Raw genomic sequence first — 22,676 nt, 5'->3', positions numbered from 1 at the left:
TTTTTTTAAATCTGTTTTTCTCTCTTCAGATCAGGATTTTCTAACATTTTGCAGACAAACATCAGTAAACACAATAATGAGTTTGCAAACAGTCAGAAATAATAATGATAATATCAATATTTTTATACAGCACTTTTCAAAAACAAGTTTCAAAGTGCTTCACAAAAAAACCCCAAAATCATCAGATGTATAGTGCAATAAAATAAGATTAAAATAAATAGCAATTTAACAGATGGAATAAAAAAAACAATTTAATATTGAAAATGCAATTTCAAAATAATGTGTTTTAGGAGAGATATAAATGAAGTTAAAGAGCCAATCTGCTTGATGTCATCAGGTAGATCATTCCAAGGTTGAGGGACCCTGATTGCAGAGACTGGTCCTGGACTGATACCAGGCTACACTCAGAGTTGTATGCAGTTAACAAGTCAGGAATCTGTCCCAAACATGCCTTTTAGGTATATGTATGGGGCTGGCTCCTGACTGATATGAAGCTTTTGAAATATCTGACCCAATGGTAGCTTGTAGACTCAAATAATAAAGGACTGAAGACTGATACCTGTGATACCCCATGAGTCATTAAAATCTTAAAATCCACTCTAAAATGCACAGGTAGCCAATGTAGAAATCCTAAAATTGGGATTATAAACTATACTCTATTGGATCTTGTTAACAGTTGTATGAGACTAACTGAATAGTCTGAACCTATGATAATAACTTCTGGTTTATCAGAGTTTAGCTGAAGGACGTTCTTAGTTTTTGACTCCTGTAGACAGACCTGTATTGTGCTCAGTTGCATGATATTATTCAGATAGAAGGACTGATATGATACTTTTGAAATGTATTACCTAAAGGAAGCTTGTAGACCGAGAATAGCAAAGGACCAAGCACTGATCCCTGCTGTGCTCCATGAGTGAAATGGTTAGTTGAGGACTGACAGTTCCCTAAAGCCACATAATAGGTCCTTTCAGAGAAACAGGAATAAAACCTAATAGAAATCTAAAACCGTACCCCATATGCCTACCCAATGCCTATGACGTTCAACTAAAATCAAGTGGTGAAGTGTATCCAAAAAGCTGCTGTAAGATCTAAGCAATAAAACAGATGTCACTAGAAAAGTGTATTTGAATTTTCAAATTTACCATTATCAGACATGTAGCTGATTCTTTTCTCTAGAATAACTTGCAATAACTGTAGAATAAATCTATATATACAGATCACCTACATAAATCAACTTTATGTTTTGAAATCACATTGCACACAGTGTTGCTGCTTTTGTGAGTAAAGGGAGTGAGTGAGGGTAAAATGCAGTTGATAGTGGAACATAAAGGGCATCAATAACATGAAAGATTTTTCCTGCTGAGCACGCCGCCAACTCCAGCTCCTATTTATCAGATATTCTGTCCAGCAGAACAGGGTTAGAGTCCATTATCCTTTTACTCTGCAATTCATATAATTTATAGGTTCATTTCTGTGAGGCTTTGAGATAGACTTAGAAAGTTGTAATGCTGGGTGGCATAGCGTGATATTCTTACATATTGAAAGGTTTTACAGTTAGACCTGCTGCCTAGGTGTATTATTGTCAAGGTTTTCTGGCTATGTAGTTCTTTTTCTTTTGAATCTGCACTCTATGCAAATACATGTACATGAGATTGAACTGAACCACCTAGACTACCTGTATGACCTGAAATCAACAACAATGTTCCATCACAGAGCATAAGTCAAACCTGTGTGTACTGTGTATAAGATGTAAGTTGCTGATATACAGTATATCACATGTCTGTCTCCAGGGTGGTTTGTGTGGGTGGAGATGGAATGTTCAGTGAGATCCTGCACGGGTTAGTCACCAGGACCCAAACGGACCAAGGGGTGGACCAGAACCAATCAGATGCTGACTTGGTGCCGTGCTCTCTACGCATAGGGATCATCCCAGCAGGTGAGCTTTCTGTGTTATACCACAGAAGGGTTTTGAGACAGCAGGGCATAAATAGCAGTTTGTGCAATAATGGTTTCTAGTCTAAATGTCAAATTACATGACTACTTAATGTCATGCTGGTAAGTCTGTGTGAATGATGTGAATGACTCTAAAACATTGCACAGGATTGAGAGAAAGGAAAGAAAGGAATATTATCGCCTAAAACTTCTTGCATTTCCAATATGTTGGAGGTATTTTTCTTATCTTTTGGTGAATAAACTACACAAACTTTTCAGAGGTAAGCATCATTCCCCAGAAGTAAAGAGCATGGGCTTCTTTTAAAGCTCAACATTCTGCTTCTACACTGAGTCCCAAAGGAAAAAAAAAAAAAAATCAGATACCACTTCTCTCCACCAGCAGCCTTTGTACAACATAATGTAATGCTGGCGCAACATGTAATAATTTGCCTAAAGGACATGACTGACTTTTTCTCAAATGGAAAAACTCTTGCTACACTTTCACCATCGCTGTTGCTCTCCTCACATACACATCCAGTAATACCCACAGCTGAATGTACCAAGTTCACACCAGGTCTCTCAAAGTTGTCAAAAGTCCCTCAGAGAAATGTTGGAAATCTCTAGCTGTACACATGACAGGTTAAAGAAAAGTGACTCCATTATAAAGTAAATCACACATCACCAAGTCCCACAGAATATGAATATGCATGTACAGATACGTGTACGTGTATTTGTGTTGACAACATTTAAGTGCATGATGGATGTTGTGTTTCAAATTGTACATAAGATGTGCTAGAGTTTGAAAAAAGTAAGACTTAAAGGGTCACCCGCGCATAAAAATCTCACTCGCCAGAACTGTTACTGATTCCAGTTGTGAGGAGCGTCAGCCCTACTAATCCCAGGTTGCTGAGTTACATAAGAGAATCTCTATGGCAACAGGACAGGGGGTCCCACTGGAGGCTTGCAGAGGGTCAATCATTATAAGTGCCATAAACGGAACCATGCTGAGTGACATTTTGAAATCACTGTAATTTTCATGAGGATAGGAATACAGAGCATGAAGACCAATAGGAGGCAATCTGATGCACAGCTTGATGGTTATAGCAGAAAATTGTCCGGCGATAGAACCATGATTTGGATGTGTTGATTCAAAATTTTTTGCCTTTTTACAAACCGATGAATGAAAACGTCAGATGTGCAATGTCTGATCTGTTCACACAACTGCATGGAGACCTGTACAAAGGTCTAACATCTTGTCACCACACTTCAGCTCAGATACATTAAACTGTCAGTAAAAACACAGGGCCGCTGGGATGTAAACTCTCAAGCTGATGTGCAATAAGTGTGCCAAAGGTGCTTTTTAAGTGGTATACCATTTCAATTCAAGGACTTTAATAGTTGAATTAAAAGTGTTTTGGTTTGCTTTAATTATAATATTGAGTTAAACAAGCGCTCAAATGACAAATACCAACCTCCCCTCAGTACTTTTAGCTCATGGCAGGTTTTTGCAATCATTTAAAGAGGAAGTGCATGAGGGCAGACATTTTGATAGGTAGTTAGCTAAATTAACAAGACTAAGGATCTACAGCAGCGCTAGCAGCTCCGTGCGCCTGTACTTAGGCACAGTGGGGCTTCAAGCTACATACTAACATCTAGCTAGCATGTTCACAATGACAGTGTTAACATGCTGATTTTTAATAGGTAACATTTACCTTCCCATTTACCTAGCTAATTAGCACTTGACACAGAGTGCAGCTTAGGCTGATTGGAAAGGTATTTGTTTTGAAGGCATTTGGTCACAAAGCATTGAACAAATTAATATTTTGAACAGAAGAACCAGAGATATTTCAGCCTGGATCAAAGTGGTGGACTGACCGAATGACCGACCAACATTGCCATCCTTAAAGCCACACTGCCATCACGGCTAAAAAGGGGCACCTTCAAGTTCTAACTGTAGACTCAGTCACTGAAAGAAACTGCTAATAATGGGACAGGAGATGTCTGACATTTATCAGAATAACAACAACACCAGTAATATTATAATGATCATGAATTATTTAGTGCAGAGGCCATTTTGGCCAAAGAAGGAAGAGAGTTAGTGTCTTGAGCCACTATAGCCACTAGAAGTGTATGTCAGCTTGTCTTTTTCTGTTCTTGAACATCAGCCTGTGTGAGAATAATTTATTATCATTAATTAATTCTACAAATGTATAATGCAACAACATTCAAGTTCCTGTGTAACTCATCAATATGCTACCTGAAAATCAAAACCAAGACTAAGAGTACATGTTGTAGATTCAGGATGGGTCAGATTCATTTCAAGTAGCACACTCAAAGTATGCTATAATTCTCTTATAATGGTATGGCTTTAATGCTCAGTACTTTATTCCAGAACAGGCCTAAAGACATTTTCTAGCTAATTGATTTAAAGGCCCAGTAAACCTTTTAATGTATAAAAACTTTTATTTTATTTTAAATGGTTTATTTCACATGGGAGATTTTGTCCTTGCTTTTCTCACTGGTCAAATCTGATCAAGGTCCTCATGAAGAAATTTTCGAATGTTAAAGTTTAAAAAAAGTTTAACTTTGATTGTTGCTGATTTTAGTCATGAGTATTTAACATTATAGAGAAAAACTTAAGATTTGAGACCACCTTTTTAGGGGCTTTAAACAAATTTCTTTATACAGTAGAACAGAAGCTATACACAAAAAACCATACTTTGTCATTGCTCCTCACCAACTGTATTGACCTATAATGATCACTGAGTCCTTGTACCATACTGATTAAACTCATCTTTCATTCATTCCTCTCCCTTAATTGTGAAGCAGTCTGAAACTTTCCTTTTAGTGCCTGTTAAGTTTCAAATAATGGTGATAAAGTACATTGCTGCCATGTTGGCGCACACACACACCCACTTGGTCTGCTTTGTGTCCGTAAACTTTCACGATGTGTAGATCTGTGGTTGTACCATTATGAATGTGTAACTGTCATCTGGGTGTGATCCAAGATATTATGATTTCATCAATAAAACACTCAATACTGCTGCCAAAGTCATGGAAATGTCTTACTTAGGTATCAAAGTCCTGTGTACCAAGGATCAAATGAAGAGCCATGAATTTATTTACGGCCTTGCTACAGAGCTTTGATACACACAAATGTTCTTTCTATCACATACTTCCATACATTGTATGCTTCTTTTACAGCTTGTTGGTAGATTTATCTATTTTTATTACATAATGCAAATAATAATGATTTTTAGATATGTAGCATTTGTTCAAAAGGTCAGAAAGGGGTTCACTGCTGTCGTTATAAGACACTGTCACAAGAAAAGCTATAAATACATTTATGTAGTGAGGATTCAAACAGCAAAAATATTTTTGGGGGCAGCACTAAAAAGCATCCAGATTCCATTGTTGTCCCTGAGATAAAGATGATCTCACTGCCAAGATGATCTTACTGGTGAGACAGTTTTGGGTAGATGCAGATAAAAAAGTGGAACTTTTCCGCTGAGGATATGGCTTGTGACAGTTTGTGCTCTCTCCCCTGAATATGCCAACAGGCTACAGCGGGTGAGTGACTTAAGGGGAATAAAACATTGAACATCTGAGGACTGAACATCATTGAACATCTGTGTGCACCACTTAAATCCATTCAAAGTCAGTTGGCTTTTACTGGGTAGCTTTAGAGGAGTCAAATGGCATATGTCACCATTTTTTTAAGCTCGGCAAAAAAAGCAGGCAGTGCATGGCTGTCGGGAGCAATTGGAAAGTGTTCGGATGTGATTATGAAGCTCAGAGTAGAGGAAGCAAAGGCCAGATAAGTGATATTCAGAGAAAGTGCAAGAGCGAGTCAAAGAAATAGAGAGAGAGAGGGAGCTCATCTTCATACTCATCTGTGTGTCCGCTGCTGAATGACAGGCCTGATCTACTCTGTCACACTTCTGTGAGCCAGCTCAAAACATCACTAGTTAGATTTCACTCTCTTGCTTCGCTCTCCTGCTCTCTCCCTCACTCTCTGTGCCTTTTATCAGCAGCAGTAGGTCCATTTCACCACTTGAAGATGATCAAAGTAGGGCAGATAGGTCTGAAATTGCGCATGTGGCGCAGAAAGAAATATAGAGCCTTATTACCTCTCAAGTTGAAAGATTTAATGTCTAACTCAACATATCTCTCAAGGCAGGGGATGCCTCTTATCCTTCATTTGTTGGCTGAAGAGAGCTGATGATAGCCTAAGGCCCGGAGTTATCTGATTAGTTAACTCTATGACTGAAACGTCTCCTTACTTCTACTTAACATAATCATTCAACTGAATTCTTCTTACATGGCTGCTGCTTTGAATGACATGTAGCTCTACCAAGGACCAGACAAGTACACGTGTAATTATCAGTGATACCATTCAGGGTTAAATGCAGAGAAAAAGGAAATCTAACAACATTTTGCTTCAAATGCCAATAGAGGCTGGCAACATGTCTGTGCAGTATGTTCTGATTAAATAACACTTAAACAAAAAAGATATCATACACATCGCACCAGTATTCAAAAAGTAACCAGAGATCACAAAAAATCATATTTAATATCCATATGATACTGTATCAGGAGGTCTGTAATGAATTATATCTATAAAAGGTTAATGAAACCAAATGCTACACTGTAATTCATTTATAAACTCAGTTATTTCATAAAGATGTGAGATTAAATCAAGCATTTGATTCCTGTTTGTGGCCATGGAGGAAGAAACAGATTTAAAAACAGGCATGAGCCATCCCTGCAACAACAGGCTGGGATGGGTGGACCGGCCAAACCAGCACTGATGCATGAAAATCAACAAAACAAAACAAAAGTACCACATAGCTCAGCAATGACAGTTCTTTTCCATACAACACTCCCTCTAAAACTGAACTGTCCCTTTACATGAGGATGTTAGGGTGGGGCATCACTGGGGATGCCAAACGTGACATGTTACCTGAACCGAAGGGACATCCATTAGTGTGAGAAGGGAAGTTTTATTTGATTGGCGTGGGAAGGTATACAACCTGTGATGGTCTTATTTATCACATTTTTAACCACCTTATTTGTGTGGTTCTAGGGATGTCAGTGTATTTGTTGGCCGGTCAGTCCACCACTTTGGTCCAGACTGAAATGTGTTAACAACTATTGGATGGATTGTCATTAAATTTTGTACAGACATTCATGGTCTCCAGATGATATATTCAAATTACCTTGATGATCCCTTGGATTTTCCTCTAGTGCCACCATGAAGTACCACATTTGTTATTTTGAGTCATTTTGTCAACTAGTCATTGTGAGCATGTCTTTTTTGATCCTACCACTGAGGGGTGGCTAAAGTTAAAACATTTTCCACACATTGAAAATCTCTTTACTGTTGCTTGAAATAGTGGGGGGTTGCTATAAAAATATGCTATTTTGTTAGAATTTTAAGCTGAAAAAGTAATTTTTCTTTTTTTTTTCCTCTAACATGTCTTTTCCGGGTTTACAATGACTGACCATCGACCTATGTGTCTCTAATCCAACAGGGTCCACTGACTGTATCTGCTTTGCCACAGTGGGAACCAACGATCCAGTTACTTCTGCTTTACACATCATTGTGGGTGAGTAGAAGTCATTTAAAGACTTAGAGCACATGGGTCTTTTATCTCCGTGCTCAGGGAGGCGGCATCCTGTTTTAACTTTATCAGATGTTATCAGTGTTGTGCAGGAAGATAGTGTACGCTCAACCTTACAACAGTTATCACAGCAAGTGGTTTTAATTTCGCGTTCATGTGTTTTACATGTTGTAGTAACCACAGAGGTAGTGGCTTTATGGCTTTGCTGTGTGTATCTTAACAGGTGATTCCCAGCCCATGGATGTGTGTTCAGTTCATCACAACAACAACTTCCTCAGATACTCTGTCTCATTGCTTGGCTACGGTTTCTATGGGGATGTCCTGACAGAGAGCGAGAGGAAGAGATGGCTGGGCCCCGCTAGATATGACCTGTCAGGTATGAAGGCCATCATTTTCTAAACATGAGTAACTTTTTAAGGCTAAGTCCACTTTCGCACTTTAACCTGTCCTTTAACCCTTGGCTCACTGGCCTTGGAGCTTACTGAGCTCACACCAGTTTATTTTAATGTCAGATAACCTAGACTTTATCCCGGAGCTTGCTGGTCTTGCTCTGAGTCTGGACTTTGGAAGATTAAAGATATAAATCTATCACACAGCCTCGGGCTTGTGGATTATGTGCAAGCTGTTGTGTAGCTCAGGAGTGAGACTCACTAAAGCCAATAGGCTCACTAACCAGCAAGTTACAAACCTGGCAAAACTGCTAAATAAAACTGGGGCTAACTACACAGAATACGTTCTAAATGTGTGTGTAGGAACAGAAAAGTTGGTATTTACTTTAAGCAATAAACAATAATAAATCTCACCTGTTCTATATCTATCTGCAAAACACCCATAATGTGCCTTTGGTCAACCATATACTTTTGAGAGTCCTAGTAGAAAGTCCTAGAGTTACCTGTTGTGGTTGCTGAGGAACTTGTAGGGATGTCATTAAATTAACTAGACTCAATGTTTTCCTAAAATGTAGCAAATATAACATTGAAAGGAATACTTTTATGCAGAGATTATCAGATCAAGTAAAGCTTTCTTTGTCCAACATGTGAACCACTAACTGATTACAAAAACAGTTCTTTGATCACAGTTCATATTTTTGGATATAAACCTGTACCAAAGTAATTCTTTTTTTTTTGTCCTGCAGAGGACAGCACTACACCCAGTTGCATCAAAACTGCCAAAAACCTGTTGGTTAGAACATTGCAGCACCCGTTGGCGCTCATAAACATTCAGTATAATGTCTGTTTGTCACAATATGAAATGAAATTCAGCTAAATCAAACAGATAAATCTAACACATTACAATTTAGGGATTGGTTTACCAATGATTACAATTGTGTATCACAAAGGGTTTGTTTATGTGCCTGGTCTGGAGTGGTTTTAATTGTATACACATTCTCAAACAAAAGAGAAAATTGATAAATTGGATTCTATGCGTCGAAACGAGCGTAGGCATGGTTTAAGCACCTCCACTAACTGTTTGTACGAACAGATGATAAATGAGGCCCCTAGGCTGCGCCCAGGGCCCCCAAACACAACAAGGCTTTTAAATACAGCTGTGTTTAATCTGTGGCATTATCTCTAAACTTTGCAACAATCATTTCTTTTGTTACCCAGCCGCTAGAGAAAAAGAATAGTGGAGCAATTAGTCATGCAGATGTGTCACTTTTACAATTTTACTCTAAATTGTCTTCTCAGGTATAATCAGAGTTAAATTAAACACAACAAATAAAACACATTGGCACACGTTCTCTTGCCCACACTGTGTTTTTGTTCCAGGAGTTAAAACCTTTCTGAGTCACCACTACTATGAAGGCACCATCTCATTCCTCCCTGCTGAGGACAACATGGGAAACCCCAGGGACAAGCTGCAGTGTCGATCCGGGTAAATAAATGCAGCCACACAGGGCTAAGAGAGAGATCAGAGATATCCATTTCTGCAGCTTTTTGTAGTATTTTACAATGCAGTAACTTATCTGATGTAGTTCAATAGTAGCAGTGCACCTGCTAGAGCTTAAATGGGATAGTTTATGTTGTCATGAAGTCTATCTGATTTATTGTGGACTGAGAGCCCATTCAGTCTTTTCCAAAAAGCTCTTGACTAAGTGCTTTGTTTTTTGATATGCTGGGCACAGACATTGTTTGCATTTGTTATGGTGACTGAAAGAGGCTGAAAACCATTAATCTGTAAAAACGCCATGTTTCTTTACAACTTCCATTACCATAAAAAGTGATATGACTGTTCTACAAAAGGCCTCTCTAGCTGTAGACTTCTTTGAGCATTTCTACCAAATGCTGCTAATATTTAAATAGCTGCAGTGTCTATAGCTATAGGCCTAATAGTCTTTTTAACAGGGACTGATTTTATCCCCACCTAATGAATCATTTAAGCTTGTTAAAACCCTGAATGTCTCAGCAACGCTGATGGTTTGATGATTGTAAAACAAGGTTATGCCGGTGTTTCAGGTGCCGCGTCTGTCAGCACAAGCCCTCATCAAAGGACACGCACTGCAAGATGTCAGAAGGGAAGGAAAAGTCTGATAAAGGTAGGAGGTCGGGTTTATTACTTGAAATGTGTCATATTAATAAAACCAGAAAGTTTATTTTTCTATTTCTCTGCCTTGTTATCTGCTTGTTTGTCTATTTTGAAACCATTTCAAACTGGATGTCTAAAGGCTTGGAGCTCGAGAGAGGAGACAAAAATCAAAAAGGAGACAAGACAGTCCCACATCGGCTCTCTTTATTCTTGAGAAGAGATTTACATTCTGCTCTTTTGTCGATTTCCAAATCTCCGGCATCCACTTGTGCGTCTGTGTGATGAGATTACATGTTGCCTGACAAGGCCGGTGTCTGTCCTCTCAGCCTTGAGTAGAGCAACGTCATCTCCCGCTCCCCCGTCTGTCCCGCTGACCAGCGGTGGTGCGCGCACACACTTCGTTATCTAGAATTCTCTCAACACAGCAGCACAAACCTCTGGAGGCAGATGAAATACTGACCCCTGTGCGTGTCCACTGGTGTGTGTGTGTGTGTGTGTGTGCATACTTTGAGCAGCAGATGAGCTCTGTGGGTTTTTTTCTCTCTAATTAGTGCCGTGATTATAAATTCAAGATTTTCTGTCTTAGCCTGGTTATCTGGGACTGTGGGTTCCTATAGAGTGTGTGTCTATGTGTCTATTTTTTCGTGTGTGTGTAAATATGAAAGCGAGCGTAACCTGTTTGTGCGTGTAAGATGTGTGACAGACTAATCAGGAAGGAATTTGGCTCTGCCAGCTTTGACAGGGGGTTTGCCTCACGCCAGTGCTGCCGTTTGTTCTATGAATTTATTTTTCTTTTCCTTCTTGGCGAGGGAAATCTCAGACAACTGCTAAATCAATGAGGCACGACACACTCTCTCTGCAAATGAGCCGCCTCTCCTCCAAAAGCAAATACTCATTTAGAAACATTCTCCTAATGCAGAGCCTACAGTCCACAGTTGGATTTGTTGTTTTTTTTTGTTGTTGTTTTTTTTTAATTTAGCTTTAATCACTGGTTCCCAATTAGAATATTGTTGTTTTTATGTAGTCTCAGCGGGCTTGTTATCAGTGGTTCGCGTTATCACCTCTGTAAATTTGTTTGGTGAAATGAGGGGGAAAGGTAATGAATCGTTTTGCTTTCTGAGATTACATAACTTTCCCTCTGAGGTGCTCATAAAACAGTCAGATGCTAATTTGGACGTCTGTGATCACTTTTCGCAGCTTATTCCAATGACTATCACCCTGGTTACAGGCGCTGGCAGTCCCGTGGGTGAAACTGTGTCTTTGATTCACCATCTCTTGTAAACAGTTGCTAATCTCTGAGGAGCAGAGTGCTGATTTGTGAAGTGTAACAACCATCACGTCTGTCATTTGAGATTTGGAGGCCACGTGCGCATTTAATCATAACAAGCAAATTTGAGGTTAATCCAATCAGTCTTCTATCTATATGACTTCCTCTTTAGATATTCTGAACCCTTCCTTGGCCAATCTTAATTGCAATTTAGAACATAAGACAATTTCAGCCCTGCTACAAGGGTAATATCATTACCTTCAGCATCAAAGTTTCTATCTTGGCTCAATCATCGGGGTAAAACTGCTCTGAGAATTCTTGCCAAGACATCTGGATCTTAATGGACCCTCATCAGCATCGCTGCTGTTGTGTGATAAGCTCGGAATTTAACCTCATGACTCATAAAGCACTTGAATAATACGCAATATAATTTCAAAACCAAACTCCTGATGGTATTTTGGAGATCCACAGATTATTGGATTCAGTACATCTGTACATTTGTGGCACATACCAACAGTATCTCTTATCTAACTTGTGCAAGTAAGTAGCTTAAGGCTGGCAGAATACTCCAAACTAAATCAAATGTGGCATGTTTGCAAATGCTGATGAATACAACACTGGGAACAAAATTTCAGCACAATCAATGCACCTCAAGGTCTGTTCATTTTAAAGTGTCAGTATCAGATGGAGGAGCTTTAACACTGCGATGAAATAAGAAGTTTAGAGAATTTTCTGACCAACTGCAGGTGTGTTGGAGGGTTGTGAATGAGGCTTTGGTAAACCATTTAGATTTTTTTTTTGCAAATTCACCATTTTCCTCTCTGTAAAGCAGCAAATAAAAAATATTTGGAGTATGCAGCCAGCTCGGAGCCCACACCAAATATGTAATATATCAGTATTGAAACATTGCTCCGTTAGTGTGGTTCATTCCAGCAGTGGAGAACAATGCAATACAAGTTTGCCAACCTAATATATAGCTGTAATAACACAAAAATACAGAATAGCATCTCAGATTACAAAGGTTTGAACTTTAATGCTCAGCATACATAGTATATTACACTATACAGTATATATACACAGTAAATATACATGATTACACAACAGTGCATAGGTGTTATTATGTTATAAATTACAAAGAAATATGGACTATGGATTTCAAAAAGTATGAACTGTATTACAGGATCTATAGCAGAAGACTGTGTTTTAGGTATCCGATAACAGTGCAAGATGATTCCATTCATTCATAAATGTCATTTTGGCCTCAGGATGCTAATAAAACACATTTTAGGTTGAGGATAAGACTTTTGTTGCCTGTATATATTAGAACTCTGAACCAATTTGAGAAATATGGTGAGGGAGATAGCACTAAACCTAAATAAAACAAACACAAACGTAGAGTTAGCTGTGTAGGTGTGGTCTTAAAGGTCAGGTTCTAAATTTTTAAAATCCTAAAACAATAATCAGGTACCCAAATGAACACTGACACATGTTTTTCTTGCTATAATCATTCCTCCTGTTCATACTGGCCATTAAGAGATCCCTTCATGATGTACTTTCAGTTTAAGTGATGGGGGACTCCTCTGTTTCAGATGGTAGCAGGAGTTGGAGTGAGATCCGTGGAAAGTTCATCGCCATCAATGCTGCCAGTATGAGCTGTGCATGTCCCCGTAGTCCCAAAGGCCTGTCGCCCTCCGCCCACCTCGCTGACGGCACCACAGACCTCATCCTGGTCAGGAAGTGTTCCCGACTGGACTTCCTCAGACACCTTCTTCGACACACCAACAAAGAGGACCAGGTAGGAATGAAGGAGTTAGTGTAGCTTCTAAGGTATCATCTGATGGGAATACTACTTCATTTAAAAAAAAAAATCCCCTCATACTTCGAAAGAGAGTGTAATCATTGTGCATGAATCATGCATTAAAAAATATTCCGCAACTGAAATCAGCAAAGAAAATTGACATGATTTGGATCCAGCTGAGATAAAAGAGGTCTATCCAAAGAGTGGTGGAAGACTGTAAAAAAACAGCAAAACTTTCCTAAAAAGTCTCTCGTCAATCACTTTGCTGCAGAAGTCTCAGTTCAACATCAGGAGTTGCTCAATCTGTGCACAGATAAATGGAGAGTGTGTCAGTCCAAGCAGAAGGCAGCCCACTTGCTGTGCTAGCACCTCAATTTGCTGACTCTGCTCAATTTCCCAACTATGGTTCACTTTAGTTCAAATGCCTTAGCCCTTGTGCCTTCCCATGTATCATAAATAACTTCCACCATGGTCCACAGAGGCAGCCGTAATCGCTGCATCAGGGATATGCTGTACGGGAGAACAGGCTGATACTAGACTAATGCTCTCTCAGGATAGCAGAAGTATTAACAGGGGAAGTCTGGTGATTAGTAATTATTACCTCAGGAAGGACCTCGGGAAGTTTATCCCCATTTAGGAGGATCTTGTAAGTAATTTCATCTGCAGTAGCTGCCTTGGTAAAAGTGTAAAACTGCCAACAGTGTTTTGAATTAACACTTTATTTTATGTATTTACCTTTATTTACTCAGGGGAAACCAATTGAGAAGAACGCTCTAATTTACAATGGTGCCCTGCAAACAAATAAGTCATATAACAAAAAGTGTAAAAAGTGTAAAAACAACAATCTTGACAAAAAATGACAGCACATTACACAGGGATAAAACAGACACACTAAGAAAAACAGACGCATTCATTATATACATTGACATCCAGAGGTGACTTCTGAAAGATGGACATTTTGACTTGTGTACCCAGTGTTTGGATTACAAGGATGACTGTTACTTTGGAGTTAGATTAGATTGATATCAGGTATTTGCATTTATAAAAGTTATAGGATTCAGCAGCAGAAAAGGCATCATTTAAAGGGGACATATTTAGCTTTTTCTGGTTTTCTGTTATTTGTATACTGGTATAATGCGGGATATCTATGTTAAACACGGTCAAAGTTCCAAAACTTGAGGTCAAGGTATGCAGAAATGCTCCCTGCAAGTCAAAAGCCAGGGGTTCAACCTGCTCTGAACACTTTGTTTGCAACATTTTTTCTACCTTGCTAATGAGTCGACATTGGCTCCCCAGTAAGATCTGAGACAATTTAAATTTTTAGCCTTGCTAGCACCATGGCTCGATGAAACGGAGTGTCAGTCTGCCCACCACTTTGGTGCACACTAAAATATCTCAGCTACTCAATATCTCAGAATTTGTTCAATACTTTGTTTTATGACCAAATACTTGCGACTAATTACACTCCTACTTTGTGTTTAGCCTTAATTAGCAATTTGAGAGCATTATACCTGATAAACATCACCGTGTAAGCTTTAACATTGCAAGCATTAGCATGCTGACATTAGCATTTAGCTGAAATCAGCACTGTGCCTAAGTACAGCCTCACAGAGCTGCTAGCATGGCTGTAGACTCTTGTTTTGCTTTTTGTCACACACATTCAGATGTCAGAGCATGAGACAAAAAGATTATGTCTTTACTGTTATTTAATGACTACAGATCTCAGTACCAACAGTAAAAACGCACTATGTGGTGCATCTCTAGCTTCAGGCTGTTTTACTTGCAACACAGTAAGGTAGACAAGTCGTTGTATGAGTAGGGTGAGCGGGACTTTGCATCAGAGTTCACTTAATATCAGCATCACTGTCCAACCAAGCGGAGAGAAACAAGGAGTGAGAAGCCACTAAGCGTATTCATGGCCTTGTCAGAAAGCCTTTTAGGCAGACCGTCCAGCATGAATGCAAAGCGGCTGCAGTCATAAAGTGGGTCTGATGTGAAATAAATGGCTGTCACTCTTCTTTCGGGATGAGAGAGGCCAAGAAAGGGAGGGAAGGAGGGGAGAGAGAGCGCAACAGAACACAAGAGAAGAAAAAAAAGAAGAGAATAGAGAGAAAGTGGCACCCCGTGAAGTTGAAGAAAATAGTGCGCCTGACAAAACTCAACCTTTCTGCGACACTGAGTGAGATGAAAGGGGATTTTGACAAAATAATTTCTTTTCATTGCGTTTTCTTCTTCTTTTCACTCCTCTGACGTTTACACCATTTTTATGCACCTCCATTTTATCTGACCTCTCCCCTCCTTCCCTCCATTTTGCATTTGATCCCCTGCTTGCTGTTTTCTTTTGCATAAATGTGGGGGAATGAAGGAAAATCCCACATGTAGTTTTGCTTTTCATTATAAAATCAGCAGGCGTCCATAAAAAGACAATGGAGGAGAAATTAACTTTTTACCTCACCCTGCAGGAGCCTGTAAACAAACAAACAAAAAAAATTATATGCTAGGAATTATTTAACAAGCCAATATAATCATCATTTTTCAGAGAAATATGGCACTCTGCCCATATTCAGTGTTGTTTTGTTTATATAATTAAGTAGTTTGTTAAATTTGAGACATTTAAATGTTCAAAACGTTAAAGGCAATTAGAAAAACTGATTCTTCATGCAGTTTTATTTTTTTACTCTGTGTTTTTGACCGAGAACGGAGATGAAGGGAGGAAACTTTTTTGTTGAATGCAATTCTAAGCCAGCAGGGGCTCACTGAAAACTCTTTAGGTTCATTTTTTGATATTAAATATCATGTTTTTACATCATTTGTGTCACATATTTGCTTGTTAGTTTCACCCCCATTCTCCAGGGGCTTGATTTTTCAAATAGTGAAGTTTCATGCCAAAGCACAAGAAAAGCCTTTATTTTCATTTTTTTATCTAAACTTTGGTCCAGACTGAACAATCACAACAGCTATTTGACAGTAATCACTTATACTGTCTAATATCATCACACATCACATCTACGACATGAATCGGCACAAAATTTTGTACAGACATTTATGTTTCTCAGATCATTAATCCTAATGACTTTGGTGATGACTTTTCATTTGTGGTTAAATACAGTATAATATATAATAATATATTAAATATAAAAGTTGAATATCTTGAAAATGATTGGATGAATTGCCATGAAATTTGGTACAGACATTCATGTCCCCCTCAGGATGAATTGTAATATCTGTATTGATCCCTTAGCTTTTCAACAGGTGCCATCATCAAACCAGTGTAAAACTTCTCACCTGTTTAATATCAGCATGTTAGCATCGTCATCGTGAGCATGTTTGCATGCTGATGTTAATATTTATCTCAGTAACTAAGTACCGGCTTCATATAGCCGCCAACGTAGACTTGTTCCTATGTTACCTTCCCTCAAGTGTGTGGATCACTTGTCTGGAATTGTACATGGAAACAAAGGGTTGTCACAAAAATAAAGACCCTTTCTTTCTTTTTCAACTTTTCTATTACCCTTGACTCTAAAAAAAGAAACTCTTGTGATTCTGGAGAGTGGGCGTCTTAACATCTGCACCATCTGTGGGCACATCTGTTCCTTCATCCCTCAATCCCTCCATCTCTCCTTTCATCTATTTCTCATCCACCTCTGCTTCCCTCCCCAGTTTGACCACTCATTTGTGGAAGTCCACCGAGTGCAGAAGTTCCGTTTCCAGCCGCGGCACTATGAGCTGGTTTCCCTGGAGGACCTGAGCGAGCCTCAAAAGAAGACAAGCTTCAGTCCCATATGCTCCACCGCCACAACCTGCAACTACACCTCTGCCCACAGCAGCTGGAACTGCGACGGGGAGATCCTGCCTCACACTGCCATCCAAGTCAGGTACATGATCACAGAATGACCTGTGAATGTACAATACATCTCCATGCATACATTAGTAGTCACTTAACATGCTTCTCCCTATTTTGTTTGAAATAAAGTTGCTCAACTGAAAAACTAAAGAAACTTGGCAGCCAATGCCATAAAAACCAGTAAAAATGCATCATTATTTACCATTAATGATGAATGTTTTGCCTACATATATAGCCTTTTAATGCTGTAAAACTGAAACAATCATTTGACTGCTCAAGACAGGCACAGTTCAATCACTTTTCCACTGCGCCCACTTATCTTCCGTTTTATGAAGCCTGTGACAAAAAATTAACTTTTGAGGCATTGAAGACAGTCAAGATCACTCTCAGTATAGATGGGGGCTGGCAAATGGCTTTGAATCTGCTCACATACTGTAATATTGTAGAAGCGGTATAATGGATAAAGTATTGACATAGTTGCAGGGCTCATCATACCTATTGCATCATCGTGGTCTGCTATTCACAGTTAAGACTGTTCTTTAAACTATAATCTGTTATCCAGTTTAAATTGCCCTAAAATGAGAGCAACGTTCCTTTTTTTTTTCCTTACTGCATTGTTGAGGAGCTGAAACCTAAAGATTTTTACTCTCTTATACTTGATGTAACAATAAAGAAACTTGAACAATTTACCTGCTAAACATTAGCACGGTAGCGTTGTCATTGTGAGCAGGTTAGCATGCTGACATTTGTATTTAGCTCAATGCACCACCGTGCCAAATGCTGCGTTCCAGACAACTTGCAACTTAAAATTGTCAAAGTCGGAGCTCTGATTGGGAAACTCGGGCCAATTTCATGCACCCCAACTTCACTGAGAAGCAGATACTCTGACGACACTCAATGGCAACCTCCACAGCAGTTTCAAATAGTGTTAAATGAATAAAACTCTCATTATGAATACTGTTTACTTAGGTTAGGCTATATTAGTGAATGACATAGGCTATCAGGAACGTGGAAATAGGCTGTTGTGTGTAATATACTGATTAAATTGATGTATCGGTCGTTTATCCTCCTCCGTTTTATTAATGTATCCAATGAAGCATTCAGTCATGTTAATTGTTTGCATTTGACATGAGACTTGGAGTGTGCCGAGCTCCATAAGTATAACCTCACAGAGCTGCTAGCATGGTCTTGTTATATTTGTACAACACTGTATGGAAATAGGAATGACTATAAATGATTCGCAACAACAACAAGAACATTCTAAAGTTTTAAGCCTGTAAAATATAAGGATATATTGTATATAGAGTATATTGTCATCATAGAGAAGAAGTTAGTTGATAATAAAGACATTTTCCTACTTAGCCAGACAGAGATGAGACCAGCAGCGCCATTAACACTGCGAATGTCCTACAGTCTCTGGTCAGGAATCTTTTTCACTGTTCCCTGCTGGACGATCCTGGCAACTGGATGGAATTAGCCCCCCTCATTATTCTGGCCATGTCCATGCTTCAGCTTTCCCCGCTATCAGATCTCTATACAGCCGGTATGGCACTGCTTGACGTATCATTTATTTCATGCTCCATTGTACTTTGCCAATGATGCATGGCGCTGTAATGTTGCTAATTTAACAGCCCTCCCCATGTTAAAAGGCTACTCCCCTTTAATTAAAGCAGAAGTCCATCCTTTTATTGCCTCTTCCTCTCCGCTAATCGTTCTTGGAGTGAGTGAGCCAGCCAGAGTGCTGCTTGGATAATTAATGGTAATAGCCCAGGCGAAACAGAAAGAAATTGAGGAAGAAAGATAGAAAGAGTGAAGAGTTTTGCTTTAGAAGTGAGAAATAGGCATTTGCAAAAAAGTGAAACTCAAGGTGAACACATGATTGAACCAGACAAATAAAGCAAGCTAGGGTTCTCTCGGGTAATTATAACCCAGACATAGTGCTTCCTTGATTTTAGAGTTATTACATGAATTTGCATTGAACTTTTGTTCATGTTTGAATGGCAGGCTGGAAATAAACCCTTCGCACAGCATTTAAAATGATATGGTATTATGCTATTCCATTATATCAACTGCTGGCGAAGCCTGCAAGTAAACATCAGATATTCCGGTAAAAATACAGGTGTCACTTAGCAGACAAAGGCATAGCCAGTAATTGAGGCTATACAACATACTGTGCCATAATAGGCATCTTAATTGTACACATTTTTGTTCGTATACTTTTAGCTTACATGCATCAGGATCTGTTATGCGTGTCATTTAAGTGCATCACCCCCATCTGTATTGTAACATCTGTTATATGCAGCTCTTTAAAAGGTCTTTATACTTTACACGCTACAAAGATTGTCTCACTTTCAAGTTTGCGTGTCAAGTCTGCACACAGGGGTGCCGTTCCATTGCTTTTATATCTGCCACATGGACAGTAAAGTCTCATTGAAAGGAGCATAGTCATTAAGTTGATGGTTTGTTATTCAGGCTAAATGATGCGTTGTATGTGTGTGTCTGTCCTCTGTGTGTGTATTCCTCTCTGCAGTGTCCAGTGCCAGTTGATCCGGCTGTTTGCCCGTGGTATCGAGGAGCAGCAGCAGTGTGTGTCTGAAGACTCTTGTACACTGTGGGCCCTGGAGCCAGGCATGCGCTAGTCAGTGGATTGAGAGCTGGACGGGACGTTTAGCTGCTAGAAGACAAAAAACTGAGTTGCACTTGGCAATATTTTCCTAAAGAAATTCAGTTTAAATCCCAAATGCTGGCGTCTCATCCATCCTTAGTGTGTTCACCTAAATGAAACATGTGGGAAGTCTTCACACACAAGAAGTGATGGAATGAAACTCACAGATGTGGTCCAACAAGAAGATAAAAAAACTGCCATTACCAGCCTTTAAAAAGGAAAAAATGGAGTTCCAAATAGATCATCACATGATTTCTGCCTCCTGAAGACAGTAAAATTCAATCTCCTTGCTGCCATTTGGGGCAAAATTGCCTCATACAGCTTCAATAAACTGAAATATGATATGCTACAGCTGCTAGTTTTAGTGCTGCCACATTCAAACACAACTTTCCACTTTTTCTTTTTATCTGTACTTTTTTTGAAAAATGAAGATGTTGAAGCTCAGAGGATCTCAAGAAGCCTGGGTGTTCCACACAGTCAGATGAAACAGGACTGAACTGGACTGAGCTGGACTCAGCCACGACAGTCAGTAAAAGGTTTTTACTGTACACAGCCATGAAGGAGAACAAAGCCAAGGAGATACAGCTTTGTTAGAAGGATGAAGAAAAATGCTTGTCAAGTACACTGATTTAAACTTAAAATGCAACAACAACAACAACAATAAACTCACATGCACCTCATCTTTCCTTTAGGGGAAGAAATAGGGGGGCAAAAAAACATTTCATCTGTGACCCAGGTGAAAGACGATATGAGCCAGGGACACTAATCAAAAGAGCTGAATAGCCTGCTAATACACTAACAGGACCCTGGTGGCTTCTGGGTAATAAGGCAAAGTGATTACTAAGTGATTTGGTGTGTCTCAGCACTGCTGCGCCGCACCTGTGGCTCTGAGCTCTGCTCCTTTCTGGCTAAAAAACAGTTCAATAACAGTTCACCTGGGATTAGTCTGAATTGTACATTATTAATGTTATTAAAGATAATCTGTTGTGCAGCTCTGAAATTATCCAGGTTTAGCTCCTTTTAGTAGCAGGTCAAGCTGGTCTTGATGTGTCTGGAGTAAAGGTCAAAGAAGCAGTTTTGTTTTTCGGTGTAAATTTTGCTGAAGGATCTATTTTTGCTACTCCTGCATTGATAAAACTGCATTAAACAGCGTATCATATGTTAGGATAAGTTGTGTGTGTGTGTGTGTGTGTGAAGGGTTAAGTGTCTCTCACAATTCCTTTAGTTGTTGGAGTGTTTGTGAAGGTGACAATGTGATGAGTTAGCTCTGTCACAGTTAGCCTCACAACTGCCATTTTGCAGAAGCTCTCTCACTGCAGCCAACACAGCGCTAACACAAGCACCTATAGACGAGCACATACACACACTCACCCTTTCTATCTTTCTATAATGGATGTTTCTGATGTTCAGTCTCGTTCTGTCTCACACTCACTCATACACACACACACACACACAAACACACACACACCTTAACTTTTAACACCATAAAAGCATCCTCTCCTCTTTGAATCCTCTCCAACTCTGTTAATACCGAGCCTGGATGTCTATAATGTTTCACCTTCAGCGCTCACTTTTGTCAACTCATGATGTTCTTTCAAAGAGTCGGATGCTTTTAAACTCTCACTCTGTCACACACATGCACACACACACACACACACACACACACACACACACACACACACACACACACACACACACTCCAATGTACATGCAGTTACATGCAGAAACTGTGCTGTGATTGTTTCCAGCTATGAGCAAACAGATTTGAAAAGCTAAAGAATTTAGTGATTTATGACTGACATTGCAAATATTTATTTTTTAATTCAGTCATGCTGTGTTCTCCATATTTCAGGAAATGCAGAAATAAGCTGTGATGTGAGTAGATATGTGATTCATATGATGAAAATGCTTAATAAAGTGCTTTTGAACATCAATTCTTGCTTCCCGTCTTTTGCTTGATCTTCATGGTGCGCATGATGCCAGTAATGTTTCATTCCCTCCTTTTCCTTCCTCACACACACACACACACACACACACACACACTCCCACGCATGCACACAAAAGGTCAGCGCTCTCTTGCTCTGGCTTTCTCGGTCTCACTCTTTCGCTCTTTCTCTGTCTCCCTGTATGAGTGGAGTTTAATAGGGTGCTCTGATGTGAGCGAGATGTTTCATTAAAGAACATCAGACATCAAAGGTCTCTGCTGAGATGGAGTGGTATTTCAAGCTGTGCACATTCTGCCCACAGTCTGAATCTTGTTTCTTTTTTGATACCACAAATCCCAAAGTGTTGGATAGCAAAAGAGTGCAGTGATTTGAATTTGGCAATATTCATTGTTTGCATTTTCTAATCACACTGGTGCCAAATAATCCCATAAATTGTGAGGTTACAAGTTGTGCAAAACAGTAAGTGGATTAAATGTATTCTGATGCCAAAACATCTCAAATATAACTCTTGTCTAACCAAATATTAGCAAATACTTTGGTGCAAATTATTCACCTGTTGTCAGTCAACAGGCACAATTCTCTGGAACCTATAGTTAGTTTTCATGGCCAGTTAGCTGTAAATTACTTCATAAAGTCAACCAAACACCAGTTGGAATTTTCTGTCCATGAACAAGTGATAAAAAAGCAATTCCTTAAGTGTCTTGGGTCTGAGTTTATTTAGTGGAAATAGCCTAACCACTGAACCCCCAGTACTTTTATTACTTCTTACAGGGCGTCCACAGGTAATCCAAAGTTTCCAAGATATTTCCACCGTGCCAAAATGACACAAGTACCATCACATCACCGCATTTTGTGTGCTGTTGAATTCATGTCAGATTTCCCGTGATTATCTGAAATAAGTCTACATATGTTAGTGGGTTAAAATAGCACAAAGAAGTGTAATTCAGTGTTGAAGAAATATCTAAAAGTTTAATTTACTTTTTTTTCTTAAATTAACACAGAATTGCAATATTACAATACTAAAGTAGAGACAAAAACAGTAACACGGACGACAAAAATCACACAAAAAACAGT

At 39.2% G+C, this 22,676-nt stretch overlaps 1 protein-coding gene across 1 annotated transcript in view; it reads left to right on the top strand.

The window, feature by feature from the left end:
* The window catches only part of cerk (ceramide kinase), a 41,490-nt gene extending 19,933 nt beyond the window's left edge, over nt 1–21,557 (top strand). The window contains exons 6-13 of the mRNA XM_042403457.1: nt 1,791–1,936; nt 7,467–7,541; nt 7,780–7,932; nt 9,326–9,431; nt 10,013–10,092; nt 12,939–13,144; nt 16,808–17,022; nt 19,522–21,557. Of these exons, the coding sequence (XP_042259391.1) occupies nt 1,791–1,936; nt 7,467–7,541; nt 7,780–7,932; nt 9,326–9,431; nt 10,013–10,092; nt 12,939–13,144; nt 16,808–17,022; nt 19,522–19,630 (1,090 nt within the window). The 3' untranslated portion in view covers nt 19,631–21,557. The remainder of the gene's footprint in view (nt 1–1,790; nt 1,937–7,466; nt 7,542–7,779; nt 7,933–9,325; nt 9,432–10,012; nt 10,093–12,938; nt 13,145–16,807; nt 17,023–19,521) is intronic.
* Nucleotides 21,558–22,676: the final 1,119 nt, after the last annotated feature.

Source organism: Thunnus maccoyii, chromosome 23 (genome assembly GCF_910596095.1).
Source record: "Thunnus maccoyii chromosome 23, fThuMac1.1, whole genome shotgun sequence".
NCBI classification, from domain to species: domain Eukaryota; kingdom Metazoa; phylum Chordata; class Actinopteri; order Scombriformes; family Scombridae; genus Thunnus; species Thunnus maccoyii.
This window is presented reverse-complemented; position numbering and strand designations above follow the sequence as displayed.